Here is a 20,671-nt window from a genome sequence, read left to right as displayed (position 1 = left end):
GCCGCGGTGCCGGCTCCAGCTCACATTTTAAATGGCACACAGGCGAGTCTTGCAAATGAGCAGGCAGCAAATCTCGACCTCGGTTTTCTCATACGAAAAATGGGGTGAATAATTCTTCCCCCAGACAGCTCCGGGCCGTGGAGAGACTCGGCGGAATGAAATTTTAATTTTGTGGCCTGGCTTTGTAAGCTGCCGTACACTTTATTACATCCAAGTAATGCAATCGCCGTGGAAATGAAGATGGAGTAGGCAAAGCAAATTACCACCTCCAAGGAGGAAATCGGTGATAACACAATTTTCATGTATTCAGCGGGCTAAGATGCAGAAGACGCTGAGATGTTTTCCAAGTCTGGGCAGGCAGGGACGGGAGGGGGCGTGCTCTGTGGTTACCACGACGGTGATTGGGTGCCGACGGTACAGACGTCCCACCTGAGGCTGTCTCCTCGCACCTGACTTCACCCCGAGACCCCAGCCTGTCGTCACCCCGAGGTGCCCGACATAGAGGAGCAGCGCGGCTTCTCCCCTCCATCAGCGTTGCAGCGTCCTGCGGACGTGGGCAGGGGTTCCTGGTCCCAGGGAGAAGCCGCCAGCTTCCTGGAGCTCCTTCCTTGGAGGCGAGGTGCGGTGACTGGGAAAGAGCCCCCTTCACGCAGGTAACACCGCCGGATCGCAGGAGAGAGGGCTCCAGTCTGGGGCAAACCCTCGAGGCAGTGGGATGCTTGTCTGTGTTGCTGCCCCCGTGCGGCCGCTGCAGGCACAGCCCCGGCTCACCGTTGAGAATACGCGACAAAGGCAGTGGAGAGCTGCCCAGCAGGGGATTCCTGCCGCTGTCTATGGAGCCCGGGACTCTGGTCCGGGTGAGAGTCAGTGGTAAATGTGTCCTCCACGGCATTTCTGAAGATCTCTGAGTAGAGCTTTTGCTTTCAGAGAGAAACCAGCATCAGTTTGTCAATCAAGGTACTTTCATGAACTCTACTCTGGGGAAATCATACGTTCAGATATGGAAGAAACCCCAGAATATTTCCAATATAGACCACCAGTTCTCATTTAAAAAAATATTTATTTCTTTGAAATCGAGTGTCAGGGTCTGGTGCCGTGGCATAGGGGTGAAGCCGCCGCCTGCAGTGCCGGCATCCCATATGGGCGCAGGTTCAAGTCCCAGCTTCTCCTCCTCTGATCCAGCTCTCTGCTATGGCCTGGGAAAGCAGTGGAAGATGGCCCAAGTGCTTGGGCCCCTACACCTTCATGGGAGACCCGGAAGAAGCTCCTAGCTTTGGATCGGCGTAGCTGTGGCCGTTGTGGCCATCTGGGAGGTGAACCAGTGGATAGAAGACCTCTCTCTCTCTCTCTCTCTGCCTCTTCTTCTCTCTGTGTAACTCTGACTTTCAGATAAATAAATAAATCTCAAAAAAAAAAGAGAAAGAAATCGAGTGTCAGAGAGAGGGAAAAAAGATCTTCCATCCTCTGGTTCACTCCTCAAATGGCCACACGGCCAGGTCTGGGCCAGGTTTGGAAGCCAGGAGCCTGGAACTCCATTCAGGTCTCCCACAGGGGTGGCAGGGGCCCAAGCACTTGGGCCATCTGCTGCCTCCTTCCCAGGTGCATTAGCAGGGAGCTGGACCGCAAGTGGAGCATCCTGGACCTGTCAAACAAGTGTTCCAATATAGGATACTGGCATTGCAAGTGGCAGTTAAACCTGCTGTGCCACAACGATGGCCCAATTTCTCATTTTTGCTGAAAAGGGAAGTGGGTTCTGTGGACAAAGCACTGTGGCATAGTGGATAAAGCTGCTGGTTGCAGTGCCGGCATCCCATGTGGGCACCGGTTTGAGTCCCGGATGCTCCACTTCCGATCCAGCTCTCTGCTATGGCCTGGGAAAGCAGTAGAAGATGGCCCAAGTCTGTGCGCCCCTGCAGCCACGTGGGAGACCCAGAAGAAGCTCCTGGCTCCTGGCTTCGGATAGGTGCAGCTCCGGCAGTTTCAGCCATTAGGGGAGTAAACCAGTGGACAGAAGACCTCTCTCTGTCTCTTTCTCTCTGTCTGTAACTCTACCTCTCAAATAAATAAATAAAATCTTTAAAAAAGAAAAAAAAAGATGCGTGCGCTGAAGAGAGGCGGGAGACAGGAGGTGCTCCCACGGCCCACGCTCTGGAATTTCAGGCACACTCTCCCAACTCCTCCCCGCCACCACAAAGGAACCTCGCGCTTCCCATGCCGTGGATAAGGTGCAGCGGCCTCCCCGAGCTCACACAGGTGGCAAAATGAAGGGTTCGTCCTTAGTCTTCTAAATGCTGGCGGGGCCAAGATCAAAGCGAAATGTTCAACCTGACCGCCTTGCTGATCTTGTCAAGGATAAGCATCCGTTCCAGAAAAAACAAGACAACATTTGGTTCCCCGGGGAAGGGGGTGCCGAGGAACCCTTCGCTGGAGCTCCAAAGCTTGGCTGCCCTTCCGTTGAGCGGCTGTATTTCTGAGTAAATAATGGGCCTTTGTCCATTTGTGTTTGCACGGCTGGATCTTCTCTCTCCTGCCTGACGACGCCCTTCCCCCTCTACCGTCTCCCACATCCACTCAGCTTCTCTCCCTCCCCCTCCTTTCTCTCTCTCTCTCAAACACACGCACACAGACACACACCTTCCCACCACACTCCCATATGCAAAATAAAATTAGAAATACCACCCGACTCCCAAGGTATTTAGGGAATGGAGATCTTCAATCAATATGGCGAAAACCGAGCCCTCCAGGCTGCCTCCCCGGCAAGCCAGCGTGAGAGGCAGGCAGCGCTCGTGACGAGGCCAGGCAGCCATGGCTGTGACACACAGCTCCTCCAAAGAGAAAGGGGCCATGTGTGCTTCCCTGCGTCTGTCTGGGTCTGCTGGAACTTGCAGGGAGGGCTCCCAGAGGTGCAGAAGCCATCACCTAGCACAGCACCCTTCCATGTAAGATCTGTCCAGAACACAGAAAGGTTTCTTGGCTCCCTCTTCTATGTTGATGTCTGCTGGTAAAATGCAGAGAAAACAGTGACTGTTCTTTCAAAAATAGAGGCTGAGCCGATAAGTACATGGCCCTCATTTCAAGGGATTGCTCTTGTTTCCATCAACCGGTGGAGACAGCTCTACGTGGTTATTTATTTATTAGGCTTTGCCTTCACCCAGAGGAGTGGAGCGGGCCAAGAAGGTAAGGAGAGGGGCACCTGCACTCCTGCAGTGCTTGGACCCCCCCCCCCGTTTCCCTGCCCCGCATCTGACACACTGGTGTCACCACTCTCGCTCAGAGCAGTGGGGGTACTGGAAGGGGAGGGGAAGAGGAGCAGGGAGGTGGGGTTGGGGCTCCAAGCAGAAGCTCCAGTCTCCCGTTCCATGTCTGGGTCACCCCCTCTGTTGTCCCTTCTCCCACACCTGAGGGGCCCCTGCCCGAGTGCTGCCATAGGCTGTGCAGAGGCTGAGAGCAGGAGCGTTAGTGCCATGGTCAAGGTCAGCTCCAGGGTCTGCCACTTCCGCGCCCGATAACTCTGGGCAGACAACTTGGCCTCTCCGAGCCTCGGTCTCCACATTCCTCGAATGGGGCTTCACAGGCTTCCCAAGGCTTACCCCAATGCCTACTATTTAGCCAGAGCCTGGAACCAGTGCCAATCATTGTGATCTAACACTCAAAGGCGCTGACCCTAGGCAGGCCCTGTGCAGGGCTCCACATCTACTGCCGTGCAACGCTCCGTGTCTCTTCTACAGCGAAGGATGCTGGAATCTCCCGGGAGTGAATGGTGGATAGTCCAACCCAGGCTTCCAGCCTCTCTCTGTGCAGCTCTTCCGAGAGGGCGCTGGTCTTCACGCCGGCAACCCCTGGCCAGCAGAACGCTCAGGCCCCAGGATTCCTCGGCCTGAGTGGAGAGCAGGGAGCCCTCACGGACATGGCAAAGAGGCAAGCGCAAGGTGGTGGCTGGAGCCGCCACATCAGCCTGAATCCCGAGCTCCCTGTTGGAGCCGGCGGCTGAAGTCAGGCGGGGCGCCCCAGGCCGCTCAGGGGAGTCGAGCGAGGAGGGTGGGTGGGGGGAGCGCGTCCACGATGCTGAGACGGTGGCCAGAGCGCCGCCCCCGGGAGCGGAGGGAGGGGCGGCGGGGCTGGGGGGTGCCGGCTGCCGTCCCCGCCGCCTCCTGGCCCCCATTCGCTGGCGCCCAAGTGGGAGGACGGCGGCTGCCCGCTCCCTCCTCCCCACACCCCCGCTACCTGCCCAGTGCCCGAAACGAAGCGTGAGGAGGCTTCGAGGCTGCCGGGCCGAGCCCACAACTTTCCAGCCTCGGGGAGGGCGCGAGCCGGCGTCCGAGGCTCCCCTTGTCGGCGACCGGAGCGCGGTGAGTTCATTTCCCCACCCCTCTGCAGCGGTGCGGCGGGCGCGGCGGGCCCGGGAACCCCTGGCCGAGGCGCCGGCGGCCGTTTGAGCCGCCTGCCTCCGCTGTGCCGCGCTCCTGGGCGGGCGAGACGGGAGCCGGTGCTGAACGGACAGCTCCCCCGGGCCCGCAGCCTTTCAGGCGGCCTCCCCGGTTCCGGGCCGAGCGCCCCTCACTCTCGCAGCCCCTGTCCTTCGCCTTCGCGGCGCCGCGGCGCATCTGGAGGCTGCTCCCGCGCCCCCCTGGCGACTGGCGCGGGGAAGACACTTGCTTCGCCGGAGCCCCGGACCGAGGGCTCCCTGCGGTGGGCAGCGCCGCCGCAGCTGGGGAGCGCACGGCCCCGGGGCGGATCCGATCCGAGCCCCAGCGACCACCCTCGGGCGTGCTCTGCGCTGCGCCCCAGCGGCGCACAGAGGCCTGCGCTCCCCAAGGCGGCCGCGGGCCACGGGGCCACTGGCACTTGCCAAGGGGATCCCAAGGTGACCAATCGCCTGGTCTAATGGGACAGCCTAGACTGGGGCCCGGTGGCACCCGCCCATTCTGGGTGCAGAACTTTTCTTGCGCCTCCGCCTGGCTGATTCCTTGGCCCCCGGAAAAGTTCTCTTTGGCCCTCGGAATTTCATTTCCTGGTACCATCCCAGACTGGCCTGAACCTGGGATGTGGGGGCTGTGCCCAGTGGCGGGCCCACCGCAGGGAAGGCTGGCGGGTATCGGCTCTTGCCCCCTGGTGGGCTCGTTGGCCTTGAAAGGGCTTGGGCGCCCTGGGGTTGGCTTGGGTTTCTCCCACCAGGAGAGAGGGAGCAGGGCGCTGGAGGGGGAAATCTTAATTTCCTCACTTCCTATATCAACGCTCCTGGCAAAGAAACAGCCGGGGCAGCCGGCGTGGGAGACACGGACTGAGCAGGATCCGCAGACACAGGTATTCCTGATGTGCCCACCTCACAGAGAGCCAGAGCGAGCTCGTGAGCATACCGATGGTTTAATCGATTTAAAAAAAAAAAAAAAAAAGCCAGGTGGCAGTGGCTACGTGTGAGTGCACACAGATAGACAAACACTAACACAGACTCCAGGCGCATTGGACTGCATGCATGCACCCCCCACGCCCGCTGCCCCCTACAGAACCCCCAGAGAGCTTGGTGCCAGGCGCCATCCCTGTCTCCGGCCCATCATGATGGGTGGGGGTGCGAGGTGCAAGAAAGGGGAGGCGGAGCAGGACTTGCAGTAAGTCAGCTAGTGAGGAGCCCGCCCCTTGCTTGAGACCCCCAACCCTTTGCCTGCCAGAGAGAGGCGCTGCTCTATTCCCCAGCTCCTGCCGCCCCTACAGACCATGAACAAGTCCCTCCCTAAAACCCAAGGGGGGCCCCACCCTCCCAGTTAGGGCCTGGGACACCAGAGCCCGCAGGGCCTCTCGCCTGCAAGGCCCCAGGTGCTGGCAGTGGGGAGAGGGTGTCCGGGGGCCGGGGTTCGCTCGCGGGAGCAGCGCGCAAGGGCGCCCCCTGGGCCCCGCGGTAAGTTGGCCTTCCTCTCGCCCCCGCCCCGCAGGAATGTAAGCAAGGATGCTGGCCCTGCGGCTGCTCAACGTGGTGGCCCCCGCCTACTTCCTGTGCCTCTCCCTGGTGACCTTCGCGCTGCAGCTCTTCCTCTTTCTGCCCAGCATGCGGGAGGACCCCGCGGCCGCCCCACTCTTCCCGCCCGCCCTGCTCCACGGGGCGCTCTTCCTCTTCCTCTCTGCTAACGCCCTGGGCAACTACGTCCTGGTCATCCAGAACTCCCCGGACGACCTGGGCGCCTGCCAGGGCACCCCGGCCAGGAGGGCCCCGTGCCCCCCGCCCAGCACCCACTTCTGCCGGGTGTGTGCCCGCGTCACGCTGAGACACGACCATCACTGCTTCTTCACGGGCAACTGTATCGGCGGCCGGAACATGCGCAACTTCGTCCTGTTCTGCCTCTACACCTCCCTCGCCTGCCTCTACTCCATGGTGGCCGGCGTGGCCTACATCTCGGCCGTCCTTTCCGTCTCCTTCGCCCACCCCCTGGCCTTCCTCACGCTCCTGCCCACGGCCATCAGCCAGTTCTTCGCGGGTGAGTGCCCTTGGCAGGAGGTGGGGCCCTACGCAAGGCACCCTTACCCCACCCCAAGCTCGAAGATTGTCAGATGGGTGAACAAAAATACAGGAGGCCCAGCTAAGTTAAAATTTGAGATAAGCAGTGTTTTCGTACGTCCCCAGTACGGCATGAGACATACTTAGACTAATAGAAATTCAGTGAAGTGGGCCCCCTGTATGTGGCAACTAAGACCCCCCTCCCCCCACACCCCTCCTCACCCACCATGATCCTGCCCTGTGCCAGGCACGTCCCTCCATGTGGCCTTGGGAGGTACACCCAGGCTGTGCCTTCCTCTGCCAGGACCCAGTGCAGCTCACACATTCCCCCCACCCCAAAGACTTTTCCCTCCAGAAGTTTTGCCAACCACCAGGCAGCCAGGTTGCACTTGGCCTGGCCCAGCCCCAGCAGGAGGCTCAGCCGCAGTCCCTGTCCACTTTGTTTGACCACACCTGGCTGTTCCTGAGCCTGTGGGTGGCTCAGACCAAGAGGCCCTGTGGTTCGGGTTGCCCCTGGGGGTCGGGGCTCCACCTTCTCAGTACAGAGCCTGGGTCCGCTGTGGGAGCGCCCTCTCTTGGGAGGCTTTGGCACCTGCAGGAGCCAGGCGTGTGGGTTCTCAAACTGGTGTCCAGCTGGGCACCCTGGTGGAACCTGTACTGTGAACAGCATGCCCCACTACCTGGCACTAGGTGGCAGTTCTTGCCACTGTACCTGCAGATTCAGCCCTCTGTCCTTCCTCCCACTCCATCTCCCCCTGGCCTGGACTCTGACCGACTTGGCCCTGACTGGTAGCATGTGCCCACATGTGTGTGCCCTGCATTGTCAGGCGGGATTCAGTGACTCGCCCAGGATCTTGCTCCCACAGGCCTGCTTGCCACGTCCTTAGGCCATAGGGACTGGAGTATGGTCCCTCACTTGGTGACCTTCCAGGGACGGACAGGATGCAGCTACTTCCGTGGGGGAGCCCAGGACTGCCCTGATGTGCTGGGGCTGGGCACGGGTGAGAATTCTGCCCCACTGTGTGGGAAGCCACCACTGGGGTCTAGCATGTGGCTGTAGCCTGGTCCATCCCAGGCACAGAGTGATCGTGCCATTTGGCAGTGGGGACACAGAATCTCACTCTGAGGGTTGCCTGCCAGGCTGGTGGCTGAGCTGGGCCCAGAACCCAGAGCTTCCAGGCCTTCTGGATTCTGGTGCTGGCACCAGAGGCAGCTGGGACCAAAATAAGCAGGCCGGGGGAGGGTAGGTGGGAGGGCTGGGGGTGAGGTGTGAGCACAGGCAGGTGGAGGGATGCGAGCCAGAGGCCTGGGCACACTTTCTGTTCTAAGCGATTTCACCAGCCGTGGAAGTGAGGGCTCCAGAGGAGGAGGTTGAGATGGTTTGATCTGAGGGGAGTCTGGGCTCGAGGCCTGTCCATATGTGCCAGACTGTGGGATCGGGAGGAAGGAAGGGCCTCCTGTTTTCATCTGATGGGGGAACGGGGGCAGTTGGGCCAGCGTGGAGCCCAGCCCCCTGTTCTGGCATAAGGATGGGTCCCCCTAGCTTTCACCTCCTCACCACATCCACCAGGAGAAGGAGGCCAAGACTTCCCGTCTCCAACTCTTCCTCTCATCTTCCTTTTCTGCCAACTGCTCGTTGCTCCCCCTGCCAGCACGTCCCCCGCCAGCTACACCCCACCTGCTCGACTTTCTCCTCTCCATCGCTTCTTCCCTCACTGGCAGTCTGAGTGGATGAGAGCACACCCTGTCTCGTCTGCCCAGGAGGCCAGGGGAGCGCAAGCAGGCACAAGCTGTTTAATAGGGCTTGAGTTGTCCCCCCAGCTCTGGGACTGACGCCCGAGTCAGATCTGCCACCAGGGCATGGGCTGGTAGTGAGTGGGGGTCCCGAGAGGGTCTTCTGCTGGCAGATGGCTGCTGATCAGAGGCGCTTGGCTGGTGCTGCAGAGGGAGAGCCTGGCCAGTTAGGTTTTGGAAGTTGTCCTTTCTCCTGGCTTTGTGGCACTGGTGCAGGTCCTGCAGGTTTTGTCACTTCTCTGAACCTCACTATTACCTGGGATATGGAGGTGACGCCATGTGACAGGTGCCGTGGCATTTGGAGAGGTGGACCAGTGAAGGAGGTGCCACCAGGAAGTCCAGGAGGCAAAGGGGACTCGCACTGTACAGGCCACCTGCCATGTGTGTCTCATTCCATCCAGTCCTTAAGGCCAATCTGCAGTGCAGGTGTCACCACCTCCATTTTTAAGGCTCAGGATCGGGAGGCATAGCAGGATGGAGCTGCTTCAGAGCCACCCCGATGGTAGCATCCCAACCTGGGCGCATGCCCTTTCTGCTACTCCACACTGCCTCCCGGGACTGCCTCTCAGAAGCTGCTTCTTGAGGGAGGACCCATGTCAGGAGGAGGAGAGCTCCTTGTCCTTGGATGTGTGAACGAAGATGCTGGGTGACCATCTGTCTAGCATGTCACTGCTGCTTGGTGGGAGGCGGGGGCAGGGGACTGTGTGTGCTATGACCTTCCAGGCCCCTTAGGAAAATTCTACAGTATTCTAAGAGGAGCATAACTATTTTACGAAACAGTTAAGTGGAGCTGAAGCAACCAGGCTAGGTAACTTCAAACACTGGGAGAGAGAGCAGGTCCCAGAATAGCCCTTTGGAGCTGCTGCAGGGGGCCAGGAAAAGGCCACAATGTCTTTTCTTCAATGCTTTGATGTAGCGCCAGAAAGAAGTCTGCGGGAATCAGCTTCCATCAGCCCAGGCTCGTCCCTGGGGCTGAGTTGCAAGGCAGGCCTGGGCCTGACAGCTCTGATGGGCCGCCGTTGCCTATCAGCACTGCCTGAGCCCACAGGGCACCGCGGCCCCAGGATCCTCCCGCCTGCAGGCGGCTGCCCAAGTTAATGTGTGCTGACAGGGAAGAAGTGGGTCAGGGGATGGCAGAGCCCAATGCAAGGCCTGTCCCACTGCCGCCCCGGGCCCATGGAGGGGCTGCTCTAAAAGCCAGCTGGGGCAGCGAGCTTCCAATCCCCTGGCAGCGGGACCTGTATTTCTCCCATTTTGCAAAGAAAAACCTGTTACCAAAGCTCCTAGGGGTGAGGGTGAGAGGAGGCTGCTGGTGCGATCCACGCCCTCGCTGGCCACTGAGTCCACTCCTCCCTCAAGGGGCTGGAAATTGGAGGCCAGGGGGACCCAGGAGGAGGTGGGCTAAGGCTCATGGTGGCTGGGGACAGAGAATAGGATAGGGTGGGTCCCTGGTGGAGGTGGGGTGGGTACCATGCAGGCAGTGAAAGGCTAAGGGAGGCGTCTGCAGTCTCTCCTGGACTTGCGGGACCCGCTGTCCTGGCTGATGGGTGTTTGTACCACAGTTGCCAAAGTTGCAGCTCAGGCAGACAGCAAGCCCTGGAAAGCTTGGGGTCTTAGGAGTTAAACTTGCACCCTTTATAAATGTCGTCTCCTTGTCTGTAAAATGGCCCTTGGGGAGTGACACACTGAGCGTGAACCAGAATGCGGCCATCTCACGCCTCATTTCCTTGCATCTTGCAACCCTATGAAGTCCAGGTTAATCATCTCTATTGTTATACCCATTTTACAGATGAGCAAATGCGTGTAGCTCAGAGAGCTTAAGAAACCTGTGCAAGTTCACATAACTGGGGATCAAACCTAGAATGGACCGACCACCCAAGATCTGAGGCAGAACACAAAATCCCTGACTCAGTGGATGTTTAAAACTAGGAATGGGGAGCGCTTGGTTAAGAGGGTTTGAGGGGAGGTCCTGCCCCACAGCAGGGGGCTGAACCAATGACCTGAGGGCCTCTCCCAGCCTTAGCAAGCTCTGAGTGGCAGGACAGCTCTGGCTGATTGTTCCGGTGGCCACGCTGTCCTCTTGCTAACATTGATGGCTGAATTATTCTCTCTGTCGGTGCTCTGGGCTGCCCTTGAGCTTGAGCTCGTGACTTATTCCTCCTGATAACTAGGTCCCGTGCTCCATCACGTTGTCACTCTCCTGCGTCCTCCCAGCCAGAGCTCCTAGCCTGGCAGGAAGGAGGCGTTGCTGTCTAGACAGCTGCCTTTGTGCCACCTCTGTCTTGAGGGTCCTTAGCTTCTTCCCCTGTCCTTCTGAGAACAACCCCTTTCCTTGCCTCCAGCCCGGAAAGAGAAGGCAGGGAGAGGGTCTCCTCTAAGCATCTGGGTGCCATCTCCCAGGATCTGAGGCTTTCCTCGCCAAGTTCAAGCTGGATCCCCTTCTCTTCCCACATCACCAGGGCTCCTTTCTCGTCCCAGGAGTCATCAGCCCTAAGAAAAAGTTAGGACAACTGTTTCCTCCTTCCTCACCTTCTGCAAACGCTGAGATTGCTACAAAATGTGGCTTCAGTCTCATTAATCTCCATCCCTCCCAGCGGAAGGCGCCTGGCTGGATGGCGGTTCTGTACGTGGCCTGGGTGCAGAGTGGCTCTGACGGCTCCCCTCCCCCCACCCGCAGGAGCTGTCCTCGGTTCTGAAATGTTCGTCATCCTCATGCTCTACCTCTGGTTTGCCATCGGCCTGGCCTGCGCCGGCTTCTGCTGCCACCAGCTGCTGTTGATCCTCCGAGGGCAGACCCGCCACCAGCTGCGGAAGGGGGTGGCAGTGAGGGCGCGGCCCTGGCGCAAGAACTTACAGGAGGTCTTTGGAAAGAGGTGGCTGCTAGGCCTCCTGGTCCCCATGTTCAATGTTGGAAGTGAGAGCTCTAAGCAATGGGACAAGTAGCAGGCACTCCCATCACTTGCCTCTCTGTGTGTCCCCACTCCTCCTGAACGTAAGATCCTTGTCTCCACCCATGACCCACTACAACCTGGGGCCGGTCAAGTCCTAATAACACCCATGGAGAGCAGTTGGCTGGTGGGTTGTGACAAAAAAGAATAATGGCCACCCAGGCGTTGCTGGGGTACTCACAAATCTGCCAATGGCTGCTCACTCTTAGGATGTCTCTACTTTTGTGTCTCATTCTTGGGACCCCTGTTTTCCCCACTGCCTGGTCATCCACCCCACCGTGTGCCAGAGCCCCTCTTCTCAGCACCCATGGTGGGGTGGGGAGTGGAATCCTGCTGCTGGCGTGAGGCTCCCAGAACGTGGAGGCCAGGAAATGTTAAGTTACCATGTGTGTGAGGCAGCCCAGCCAGCTCTGCCAGTAGCCAGGAAAGTGGGGAAGGGGTGAGTGGGGGGTCCTTACCCCTCTGTGGGATTGTGGATAGCAGAGAGGGAAAGAGTTTGGTAGCTTGCTGTCTGTCTCACAAGCGTCAAGGCTCCTTCTGTGGGAGTCAGCTTCTGTGGGCATCGCCAGCTGCAGCTCCCTGTCCACCCTGCCCCAGAAGCTTCCTCTCTCTGGCATTCCCACTCTTCAGTCTCCAGCCTCAGGGCTTCTGCCAGATGCTAAGAGGCAAGGAAGAAGGGAGAAGGAGAGGGGAGATGCTGAGAAATGAAGGAGGCCTGTGTTTGGGGTGGAGGAGAGAGTGGACTGATCGTAAGCAGCATTGTATGAATACAGAGGAAGAATGTTTAGGGTAGGGGGAGGCAGGAGGGCTGGTGGCTCATTTATGTCCTACAGAAAAGGACATTCTAGCTGCTGAAGCTGTTCAACATTGGATGGCTACCTGGGGAGGTAGTGAGTGCACCAGCTCTGGGGTATTCCAGCATGGTCTTCCGGTGGCCTTCTGCCAGGCGTGCAGTGGGAGGGACTTCTGCCCGGGGTTGTTCTAGAGCAGCTTAGAGATCCCTCTCCACCCTGAGATTCTGGTCTCCTCTTTGCACCTGCTGGGCCCAGAGGCAAGACCTGCAGAGATGACCAGTAGTTATCTGCTTCATGGCAGGCAGAGCAGGCATGGGAGGAGCTGGAAATCACAAGGCAAAGTTCCAGGACCTGATCCAGCCATTGAGGAGAGGGCTGCCTGGTGGAGGGGGCTGCTCTGTGAGGATGGGGAGATGCAGCAGTGCAGGGTCGGGAGGGGAGAGAAAGGCTGGAAGCTCACGTTTAGCCCTGAGGGGTGAGGTTGAGGGAGCGACAGTGGGGGGATGGGGATAACTAGAACATAAGGGTACAATTGCCAGACCACCCCTGCATGGGGGCACTGCTCTCTGTTCTGGGACCCAGAGGACCAGACCCCTGGGGCATATGAGGGAGTAGGGACAGCACAAGAGTCCCCTCCTGAATGGGCCTCAAGCCAATCCCTTCTGACTTCCATGCAGGAAGCAGGGCTGAAGCCTATGCCCTGTAGTGTCCAGCCCATGGCACAGTGATCCCCAGTGGTTAGTGCACACTGCCCTGAGTTCTTGAACAGAGCTTGGGGAACCCTACCCTGGTCCTGTCTTCATGTCCCCTAGAGGGGCCAGGAAGTAATGGCCTGACCTGCTCATGCTTCTCCCTCCCACATTCATTCACTCACCCTACATGCATTTATTAAGCACCAGCTGTGTGCCAAGTCTCTTCCAGGCACTGACAGTACAGTGGCGAGCAGGACAGAGAAATCCCCAGAAGTGGCCGCTCTGCCATCTCGATGGTCCACAGCGTGGGCCACTTAGAGGAGAAGAATGTGGCAGAGCTGGCTGAAGGGGAGCCCAGGCTGCCTCGATGGAGGAGACGCCGGGGACATCTCATTCCCAGTGTGGGAGTGGGCGGAGTGGGAGGGAGGGGGATGGCTTGAGCAGTTCAGGCCTCGGCTCTCTCCTGAGCCCAGAGCTCAAGCTTGGAAGGCAGAACAGCCTGGCACCCCAGGGTGGGGCAAAGGGGAGACACGGGGTGGGAGGGGGGGCTCCTTGCAGACTGCTCAGTGGGAGAGGACGGTGGGGAGGTGGAGGCCAGGTGTGGGCAGTGAGTAGCACGGTGCTCATGGGCCTGTTGTCGACGCAGAACATGAATAAAGCATGAGGTTTTCAGCTGGATCTGATGGGCTCGAATGGCCCCTGTGGCTGGTCACAGGGCTGGCATGCGCTGAAGCAGTTACAGGAGCTCTTCAAAGACTGAAAACACTTCTGTCCCCATGCCCCAGCTGGCAAATACCACAGCTGATTTCCCGAGTGACCCTGGACCAGTGACCCAGGACCCCTGGCTCACTCCACAATCTAGCAACTCCAGGGGGTAATGCCTGCCACCTGCAGGTTTCCTACCCCCAGGCCTGACTCTGGTCCCCAGCCAGAGGCTGCTGTGACTGGCCAGGGTCATGCCATCTGGTGACCAATATGTGAATGCCAGTGCTGGCAGGGAGCAGGTTCAGTGCTGGGGTCTGTGGGCCCACAGGGACCAGGGGTGGAGCATCTTACCTGGGGACTTCCTCTCCCACCTTCCTGTGCCACTCTTCTCTACCTCCTCACCCTCTCCTCCTTGTGAGAGGGCAGGTGGGGAAGAGGAGACGGAAGGGAGTCCATCTGCTCCCCATCACCGCCAGAGCCAGCCACCCCCAGGGACCAGCCAGGGCACTCTGAGCCCTGTGACATCTGGAGACCCTGGGCAGCCCGCTGTGGGGTGGCCTGGAGAGGGCCAGCTCTGTAGAAAGTGGGCCCCATGCAGGTGACTGGCAGGCCTCTGAGGCATCCTGAGGATGTGCAGGCTGGGACTTGCAGAGCACGCAGCTGCGTAGCACTGACTGGGCTGTCAAAGACACTGCTGAGCCCAGTGTCCTGCTGGTCTGAGTCCCAGAACACACGCCCGGGGGCACCAGCAGGAAAGTCCCCAGAAGTGCTGGGGGAGCCGGATGAATGGGGGAATGGGGCTGTGGCCACTCCTCAGCATGGACAGGGCAGGCACCACACCTGCCTTCTCTCCCATTGTATCCCTGACACCCAGCAGGGGCTAGGCACACAGTAGGTGCTTAATAAACATTGATGGCGTGGATGCATGGATTTTGTGCTCATTTGCTTACTCCTCTTCTCTTGTCCACTTCACACGCCCAGCACTGTGCCCTGCAGATTGTGGGGCCAGAGAAGAGTTGATTCAGCTCTGCCCTCAAGGAGCTGCTGTCCCCAAAAAGGCTTCTGGGAGTGCTCACAGGAGACAGGGCACATCCTGCAGTCAGGACTGGGGGGCTCAGTTCGTGCAGGACCTGGAGGGATGGATGGATGGGTCTTCGGCAGGGGGAGGGGGACAGGGAGGACTGTCCGGGCAGAAGAAACAGGCCTGGCCCCTCGGAGCATAGGGGAACCTCATGGAGAGGCAGAGGGAGTGAAGAATGAGGTCTGGCCCTGAGCTGAGAGGGTTTGAATGCCAACCTAAGCAATCTGGAGTGAATCCCACAGGCAATGGGGAGCCATCGAAGGTTCTGAGCAAGGGAACAAACGGCTCCGTTGGGGCTGGATTGCAGAAAGCGGCGCCCTGGAGAATAGTTGGAGTGGGAGAAGCTGGAGGTGGAGGCTGCGCCTGAGAGGGGACGAGGGTCTGGGGTGATGGTGGCTGGGAGGGGGTGGGTGAGCAGCAGGGCCCAGAGATGATGCTGAAGGCTGAGACGGGGGATTCAGATGATCCGGCCGAAGGACAGGGTGTCCAGAGCACTGGGGTGGGGAGGGGTCATGGGCTGGGCTCAGCACCGTCATTGGCCTGGCTGTTGGCAGCCGATGTTGTCCCATTAGGTGACCACTCTGCCACCTTTGTGGAAGAAGGGGCTCGGGACACCCACAGGCCATTGCACCACAACTCTCTGCCTTCCAGAGTCGGGGTGCAGTCACCTGCATGTGGCAATGGGGGTCATCGGTCCCCTGGCTCCTGTGCCCAGGGTCAGGGGGAGTGAGACACTTTGGCTCCCAGCAGTGTCTCAGCATTCCAGCCCCTACTGCTTTGGCCCACACCCTCCTGTCAGATTTGAAAAGTAGGAGCTGTCTCCCTCTAGGCTTCAGGAACCTGAGCAGCTCTGGGAAGAGGACAGATTTGAGCCAACTTGAACCCAGACGCCTTGGCTATGGCCAGTCAGTCCTCAGGTCCCTAGGAAGACGACTGCCCTTGTCACTGTCCATGCGTTTGGTCCCCCAGCTGCCCAGGCTCCTCTCTGTACCCTGTGTCCTCCAACTGGCCTCACTGCCCCGCAGGCTCCCCCATCATCTTCCTCTCACCCACCTCTGGCCCTGCCGCAAGGATGCCTGGGGAGTGGGAATGGGCAGGGAGCGGAATGCATTGCTCCCATGTGATCTGCCATGCTTCAGAGACGAGGCCTTGGGCCTGAACTCCAGCCAGGGCGAGGAGGCTGGGGTGGCTTGGCTGCTCCTGCTGCTGCCCCCTTCCCCTCCCTACGCATGGTACCGGTTCAGCAACTCCATTCATTCCTCAAACATCCACTGGTGCAGACTCCGTGCCAGGCATGACGCCAAGAACCAGGAATGCAAGGATGAATGGGACCCAGCAGCTGGCCTCTGGGGCTCACCGGGAAGAGGACAAATCGCAGACAGTGGGACGGGGTGGGGACAGGGCGCTCGCCGGACTGTGAGTGGATGGGGAGACTTCCCAGAGGAGGCAACGTCTGGGTCATGCACGACGTACAGGTATCGGCCGGCAGGAAAGCAGAGCTGTGGGTGGGAGTGGAGGCAGGGAGGATGTGAGGCGGCAGAGACGCCAGCTGACTTTCGGGAACCACAAGGCTGTGTTAGGAGAGCCAGGGTGCGGCTGCATCCCGCCCCCTCAGGCTGTGCTGCCCCAGGACCTGCCTCCTTCCTCCAACCTCTTCCCACAAAACCCTGGCCCCTGCAGCCCACGGGGTCCCACTCAGGTGAGTGGCGCATGAATTCATGTGTAGTTTTTCCAGATGACCCACAGGTGCCATAGGCGGGAGAGCCAAGGCCACGGCTATGCTATGTTCATTTTCCAGGGAATCAGCCTGAAGCTGCTGGTGCACTCCACTGGGAACTTCAGAGACCCCTGGACCTCTGGACCCAAAGTGGGTCCTCTGCCCCCCCCCAAAAAAAAACCTCTCTCCTTCCTGCACAGCCTCAGCAAATGGGGCTGGGGGAAGCCATTCCAACCAAGACGGCTTCCAGAAGCAAGAGTGGACTTGGAAATGCAGGCAGGGGCCTGCGCCCCTCCTGACTGGCAAAGCAGTCCCCTTCATGGCCCTCTGCACCCAGGTGGGCATCAGCCCCTCAGGACTCTCCCAGCCTCTCTACGCTGCCCCTCTCAGGGAAGTGTCCATCTCAAACTCCCACACCCTCAGCAGCTGTCACTCCAACTCCCTCCCTCCCGTGGGTCTCACCTCACAGCTGTGCTGCAAACCCGGGAGGAGGGGCAGGAGTGGGGGTTGGGGACCTCAGGCTGGGGGAGGGCCCTGACAGCATTGTTGAGGCAATAACTCTACTACTGTGTAATAATGGTCAACACCGGCTGAGCATCCTGTATGCGCCAGCCCCTTGTCTCTCACACACACACTACACCTGTCATTTGTTCCTCCTAGCAACCCTGATTTATTACAACTCCTACTCTCCAGCTTAAAAACACAAAAATAAAACAGATGCACAGTGATGTTATGTAACTTGTCCAAAGCCTCACAGCTCCTAAGCAGCAGAACTGGGGCTCGAACCCAGGCTGTCGGCTCCAGAGTCTGTCCTCTTGCAGTCTGCCTGTCGTGGACTCCTGTAGACACCCAGTAAATTCCCTGCTGAACATTAACAAGGGGTCAAGTACTCACACATTAATTCCTTGAGTCATCATTCATTCAACACAGTGACAGAGCACTCACCACGGAACAGGCAGTGGTGCACAGAGAAGGGACCCAGGCTCAGCTCCCCACTCTGTGGAGCCGACAGTCGGCCGCTCGCAGGGACTCTGCAGGTGGAAACAGGTGGCCCTGGACCCCTCCCAGGCCAAGGGCTATGAGCCAGGTGCACTGGATGGAGCAGGTGTTCTTGGGGGAGGAGAATCTGGGGCCTCTGAGGACAGCACAGGCTGGGAGCCCTGCTCCAGGGCCCAACGGTGATAAAGTGCCAGAGACAACTGAGCCTGCCGGAGGGGCTGAGGCAGCTGGAGGCCAGCCCAGCGGAGCCCTGGAAGCAGGCATCCGCGAATGCTCAGCGAGGACAGTCAGGGAAAGAGAAGCTTCCAGAGAGGCCAACGGGCCCTGGCGACCTGGGCTCTCATGTGGAGTTCGTCCACACCCAGGGGCCAGGCTCCTTAGACCCACAGCAGGGCACTGACCTGGAACCCGGGGTGAGGGTAGGGGGAGGCGGGGGGGGGGGGAGGCGGACCCTCCCAAGTCCCCGCTCAGTGAGCGGCATCTTTGAAAGGTCACCACGCTGAGTCCAGAGTGTGGTTCTGAGCCATCTGAACGACCCCCAAGGGGACAGGCAGCCCCCATCCCGCCTCGTGCCCCACCCCCAGCCCGTGCTGTGCCCGTGTGCCCCCACAGCTTCTGAGTCTGTGACCCCGGAAAGGCCCAGCTTCGGGGGAGCTGCGTTCTCGTCCCGGCTGTGCCTGCTATTAGCCACCAGCCCAGACCCTCACACCTCCCCTGCGGGCTGCTCAGAGGACCGAGGGGGAAGCAGGCGCCCTGCTTCCAGGGGAAACGCAGCGGACGATGCGGCTCAGTGAAAGGACCCGGAGCTGAAGTTGATGCACCTGGCCCGCAGAGGTCAGCGGCAGCGGCGGCGGGCCTGGCCCGCGCGAGGAAGGACTGGGTTAGCGACGCTTTCCCGAGAGAAAATTCAATTTCTGGAAGGGACCATGCGCCCCGAGGAGCACGAACCACCGAACCACCCTCGAAGACCCTTCTAAGCCTGCGTCTGGGACGGCGACGCCCGCTGCAGCGGCTCGGGCCGGCCGGAAGGGGGCGCCGCAGCGCCGCGCTTGGGGCTGCGCCGCCACAGGTGACCCCGGCTCGGCCTCGCCCATCCTCGAAGGGCGACATCTGGGGCCAGACCGGGGCTGCCGACACGGCCCGCTGGCGAGGAGGGGCGTCAGGGAGCGCGGGGACCGGGACGCCTCGCCCGCGCCCGCGCCCCGCGGAGGCTGCTCGTGCGCACGACCCCCGCTTCTCTCCGCCACCCCCACGACCCCGCCGGGTGGGTTCCTGTGTTCGTCGCGCTAACCTCCGTTCTTGAGCCCTGCTAGATCCGGTCGGGGCGAGGGCTCGGCTTGAGGGGGCGCCCCGCACTCTGGCCGCAGCCCTGGTCTGCGGGAGCGCAGAGAGGCTGAGGCAGTGTCTCAGGAGCGCACAGCGGGCGGGCGACGCGGGTGAAACACGCCCCATCGGGCTCTGCGCTGGCCCTCCGCGCCGGCAAGGGTGTGTGGAAGGAATGGCACTTTGTGTCCTTGTGGAAGGCGGTGCTAACGGCCGAGAGCTGGGTGGGGATTATGTGAGCTGGTGTGGGCAGGACCCCTGGCACTGCACCCGGCCCGCGGCGAGCATTGACTTAGTGCTGCTGAACGGGCAGTCACTGGGAACCTTGTTTAAGCGCGGAATCCGAATGGGCGGGGGCCTGGGCCTCTGCATTTCTGCCAAGCCCCCAGGAGATGGGGTGCTGCTGATTGCTTACTGTCCCCAATTCCAACCGACTGGCTCCCAGCGTTGTGGGTTCCCCTGCAAACATCCGAAGAGCTGCAGAAATTGCGGGCTGGGGAGTGGTGGGGGAGGTTCCACAGCCCAGAGAGGCTGATAGAATGGAGGGGGCGTGGCCTGGGCATCAAGGTTTTCACAGGTCCCTGCCCGGGAGATGTGGGGGAGGGCAGACATGTGATCAAGGGAGTGGGGGCTTGAGGAGTTCTCCTGGTACAGGTAGGACAAACTGTGCAGGAGCCTGAGTCACCAGCAGGCAGGCAGGGCCAGGTGTGAGATTAGGATCCCAGCTAGGGAGGGGCTGGCGGTCTACTCCCAGCTCCTCTATTGCACCGATCCTGCTGGTGGAACGCCCTCAGGAGGGGTGAGGCCTGGGACGGGCTGGGGAAAGTGGCAGAGCATGCTTGGCAGGTGTTCTGCAGGGTGTGTACTAAGGAGTGGCTCTGTCCTGGGTGCAGCAGGGTGGCAGAGGCAGGCGGGGAGCTGGGCTGACTTGTTGGCCACTGCCTGTAAGGACAGGGTGGAAAGCTGGCCTTGGACTTGGACCAGCTCGGCCGGCCAGCCAGGTCCTAATTCCCCGCATGGCATGGCTGACCCACAGTAGCCAACTTAGGATTCCTGCTGGGCGCCCACCACTCCGGACACTTGACGTGCAGGCACAGCAGTCACGTAGGCCAGGAAGTTCCTGGGAGATGGCGTAACTGCTAGGACCATTCGGAGACCAGATCAAGATCTGAACCCACGCTCGTCCCCTTGGCTACACTGCTGTTCCCCTCCTCCCAGTTCTCCGAGCTCCACCACTTGCCAGGGCTGAGCCCAGATCTCCGCTCGCTTGCCTGGGAGACCTCCTGCTGCTCTGGTCTGTGACCCTCCCCGGGCACCAGGCGCATCAAGAGTTACTGCTTTTCCCATGGCTCGGATACCAGGGCCCCAGGACACGGGACCACACGTATCCTCCATGTTGGCCATGAACTTTTACAAGTGTTTTGTGCGGGGTCTATAGTGAGGCAGGGGAGGGGTCCTGTGGGCCAAGTGACCTCGGGAAGCAGCGGCAGGTGCTGCTGTGGGTGAACACAGAGGCCTGAAGGTGACCGCAGGACAGGCCGGGTCCAAGAGCTCTCTCCTGCACGCATGGATGTACCCACTGATTTACTGTGCCCGTCCATCCCAACACTTCTGTTCTTGACTTCATGGTTGGAGACTCTTGCCCTCGCCCAAAGGGGATCTCGAAGCCTTGGTTTTTGAAGGCCAAGTAGAAGCGAGCAGGACACTTGACCTTGTCCAGCTCACTCTCCCAACTCCGGATGTCTCAGAGCCAGTGAGACCACCGCGTGACAGCTGGCTGGTGGCCATCGAGAAGCAAGGACCATGTGTGTGTCAGTCATTGGCTCTTACGTGACAGCCGGGTCAGTGCCTTGGCCATAAGGTGTTGACAGTTTAAGGCATGCTGTTACCCTGAGGTTGCCATGACAACGCTTTGGCTGCAGAAGAAGCTTCGGGAATGGTTACAAGGGCCATAAGTGGAAAAGATTGGGTGTGAGAACACAGGCGCGAACAAACGCGTGGCGGGGATCACGTTTCCAGGATTTTCAAAGGTGCCCAAAGTGGGATTACCCTGTGGCTGCCCTGTGCTGGCTGGGGCGAGCTCACCTCTGACCCTGTGGATCCCAGAACCATTTCCCCCTTTACTAGAGAC

At 60.0% G+C, this 20,671-nt stretch overlaps 1 protein-coding gene across 1 annotated transcript; it reads left to right on the top strand.

The window, feature by feature from the left end:
* Window positions 1–5,941: 5,941 nt before the first annotated feature.
* Window positions 5,942–14,344, top strand: ZDHHC22 (zinc finger DHHC-type palmitoyltransferase 22). Its single transcript, XM_008271995.4, has 2 exons — window positions 5,942–6,467; window positions 10,959–14,344. The coding sequence occupies exons 1-2, from the start codon at window positions 5,942–5,944 to the stop codon at window positions 11,222–11,224; spliced, it is 792 nt and encodes a 263-aa protein (XP_008270217.1). The 3' UTR covers window positions 11,225–14,344.
* Window positions 14,345–20,671: the final 6,327 nt, after the last annotated feature.

This window comes from Oryctolagus cuniculus, chromosome 20 (assembly GCF_964237555.1).
Source record: "Oryctolagus cuniculus chromosome 20, mOryCun1.1, whole genome shotgun sequence".
In the NCBI taxonomy this organism is placed as follows: domain Eukaryota; kingdom Metazoa; phylum Chordata; class Mammalia; order Lagomorpha; family Leporidae; genus Oryctolagus; species Oryctolagus cuniculus.
The sequence above is the reverse complement of the archived record's forward strand: the minus strand, read 5'-3'. Positions and strand labels throughout refer to the sequence as shown.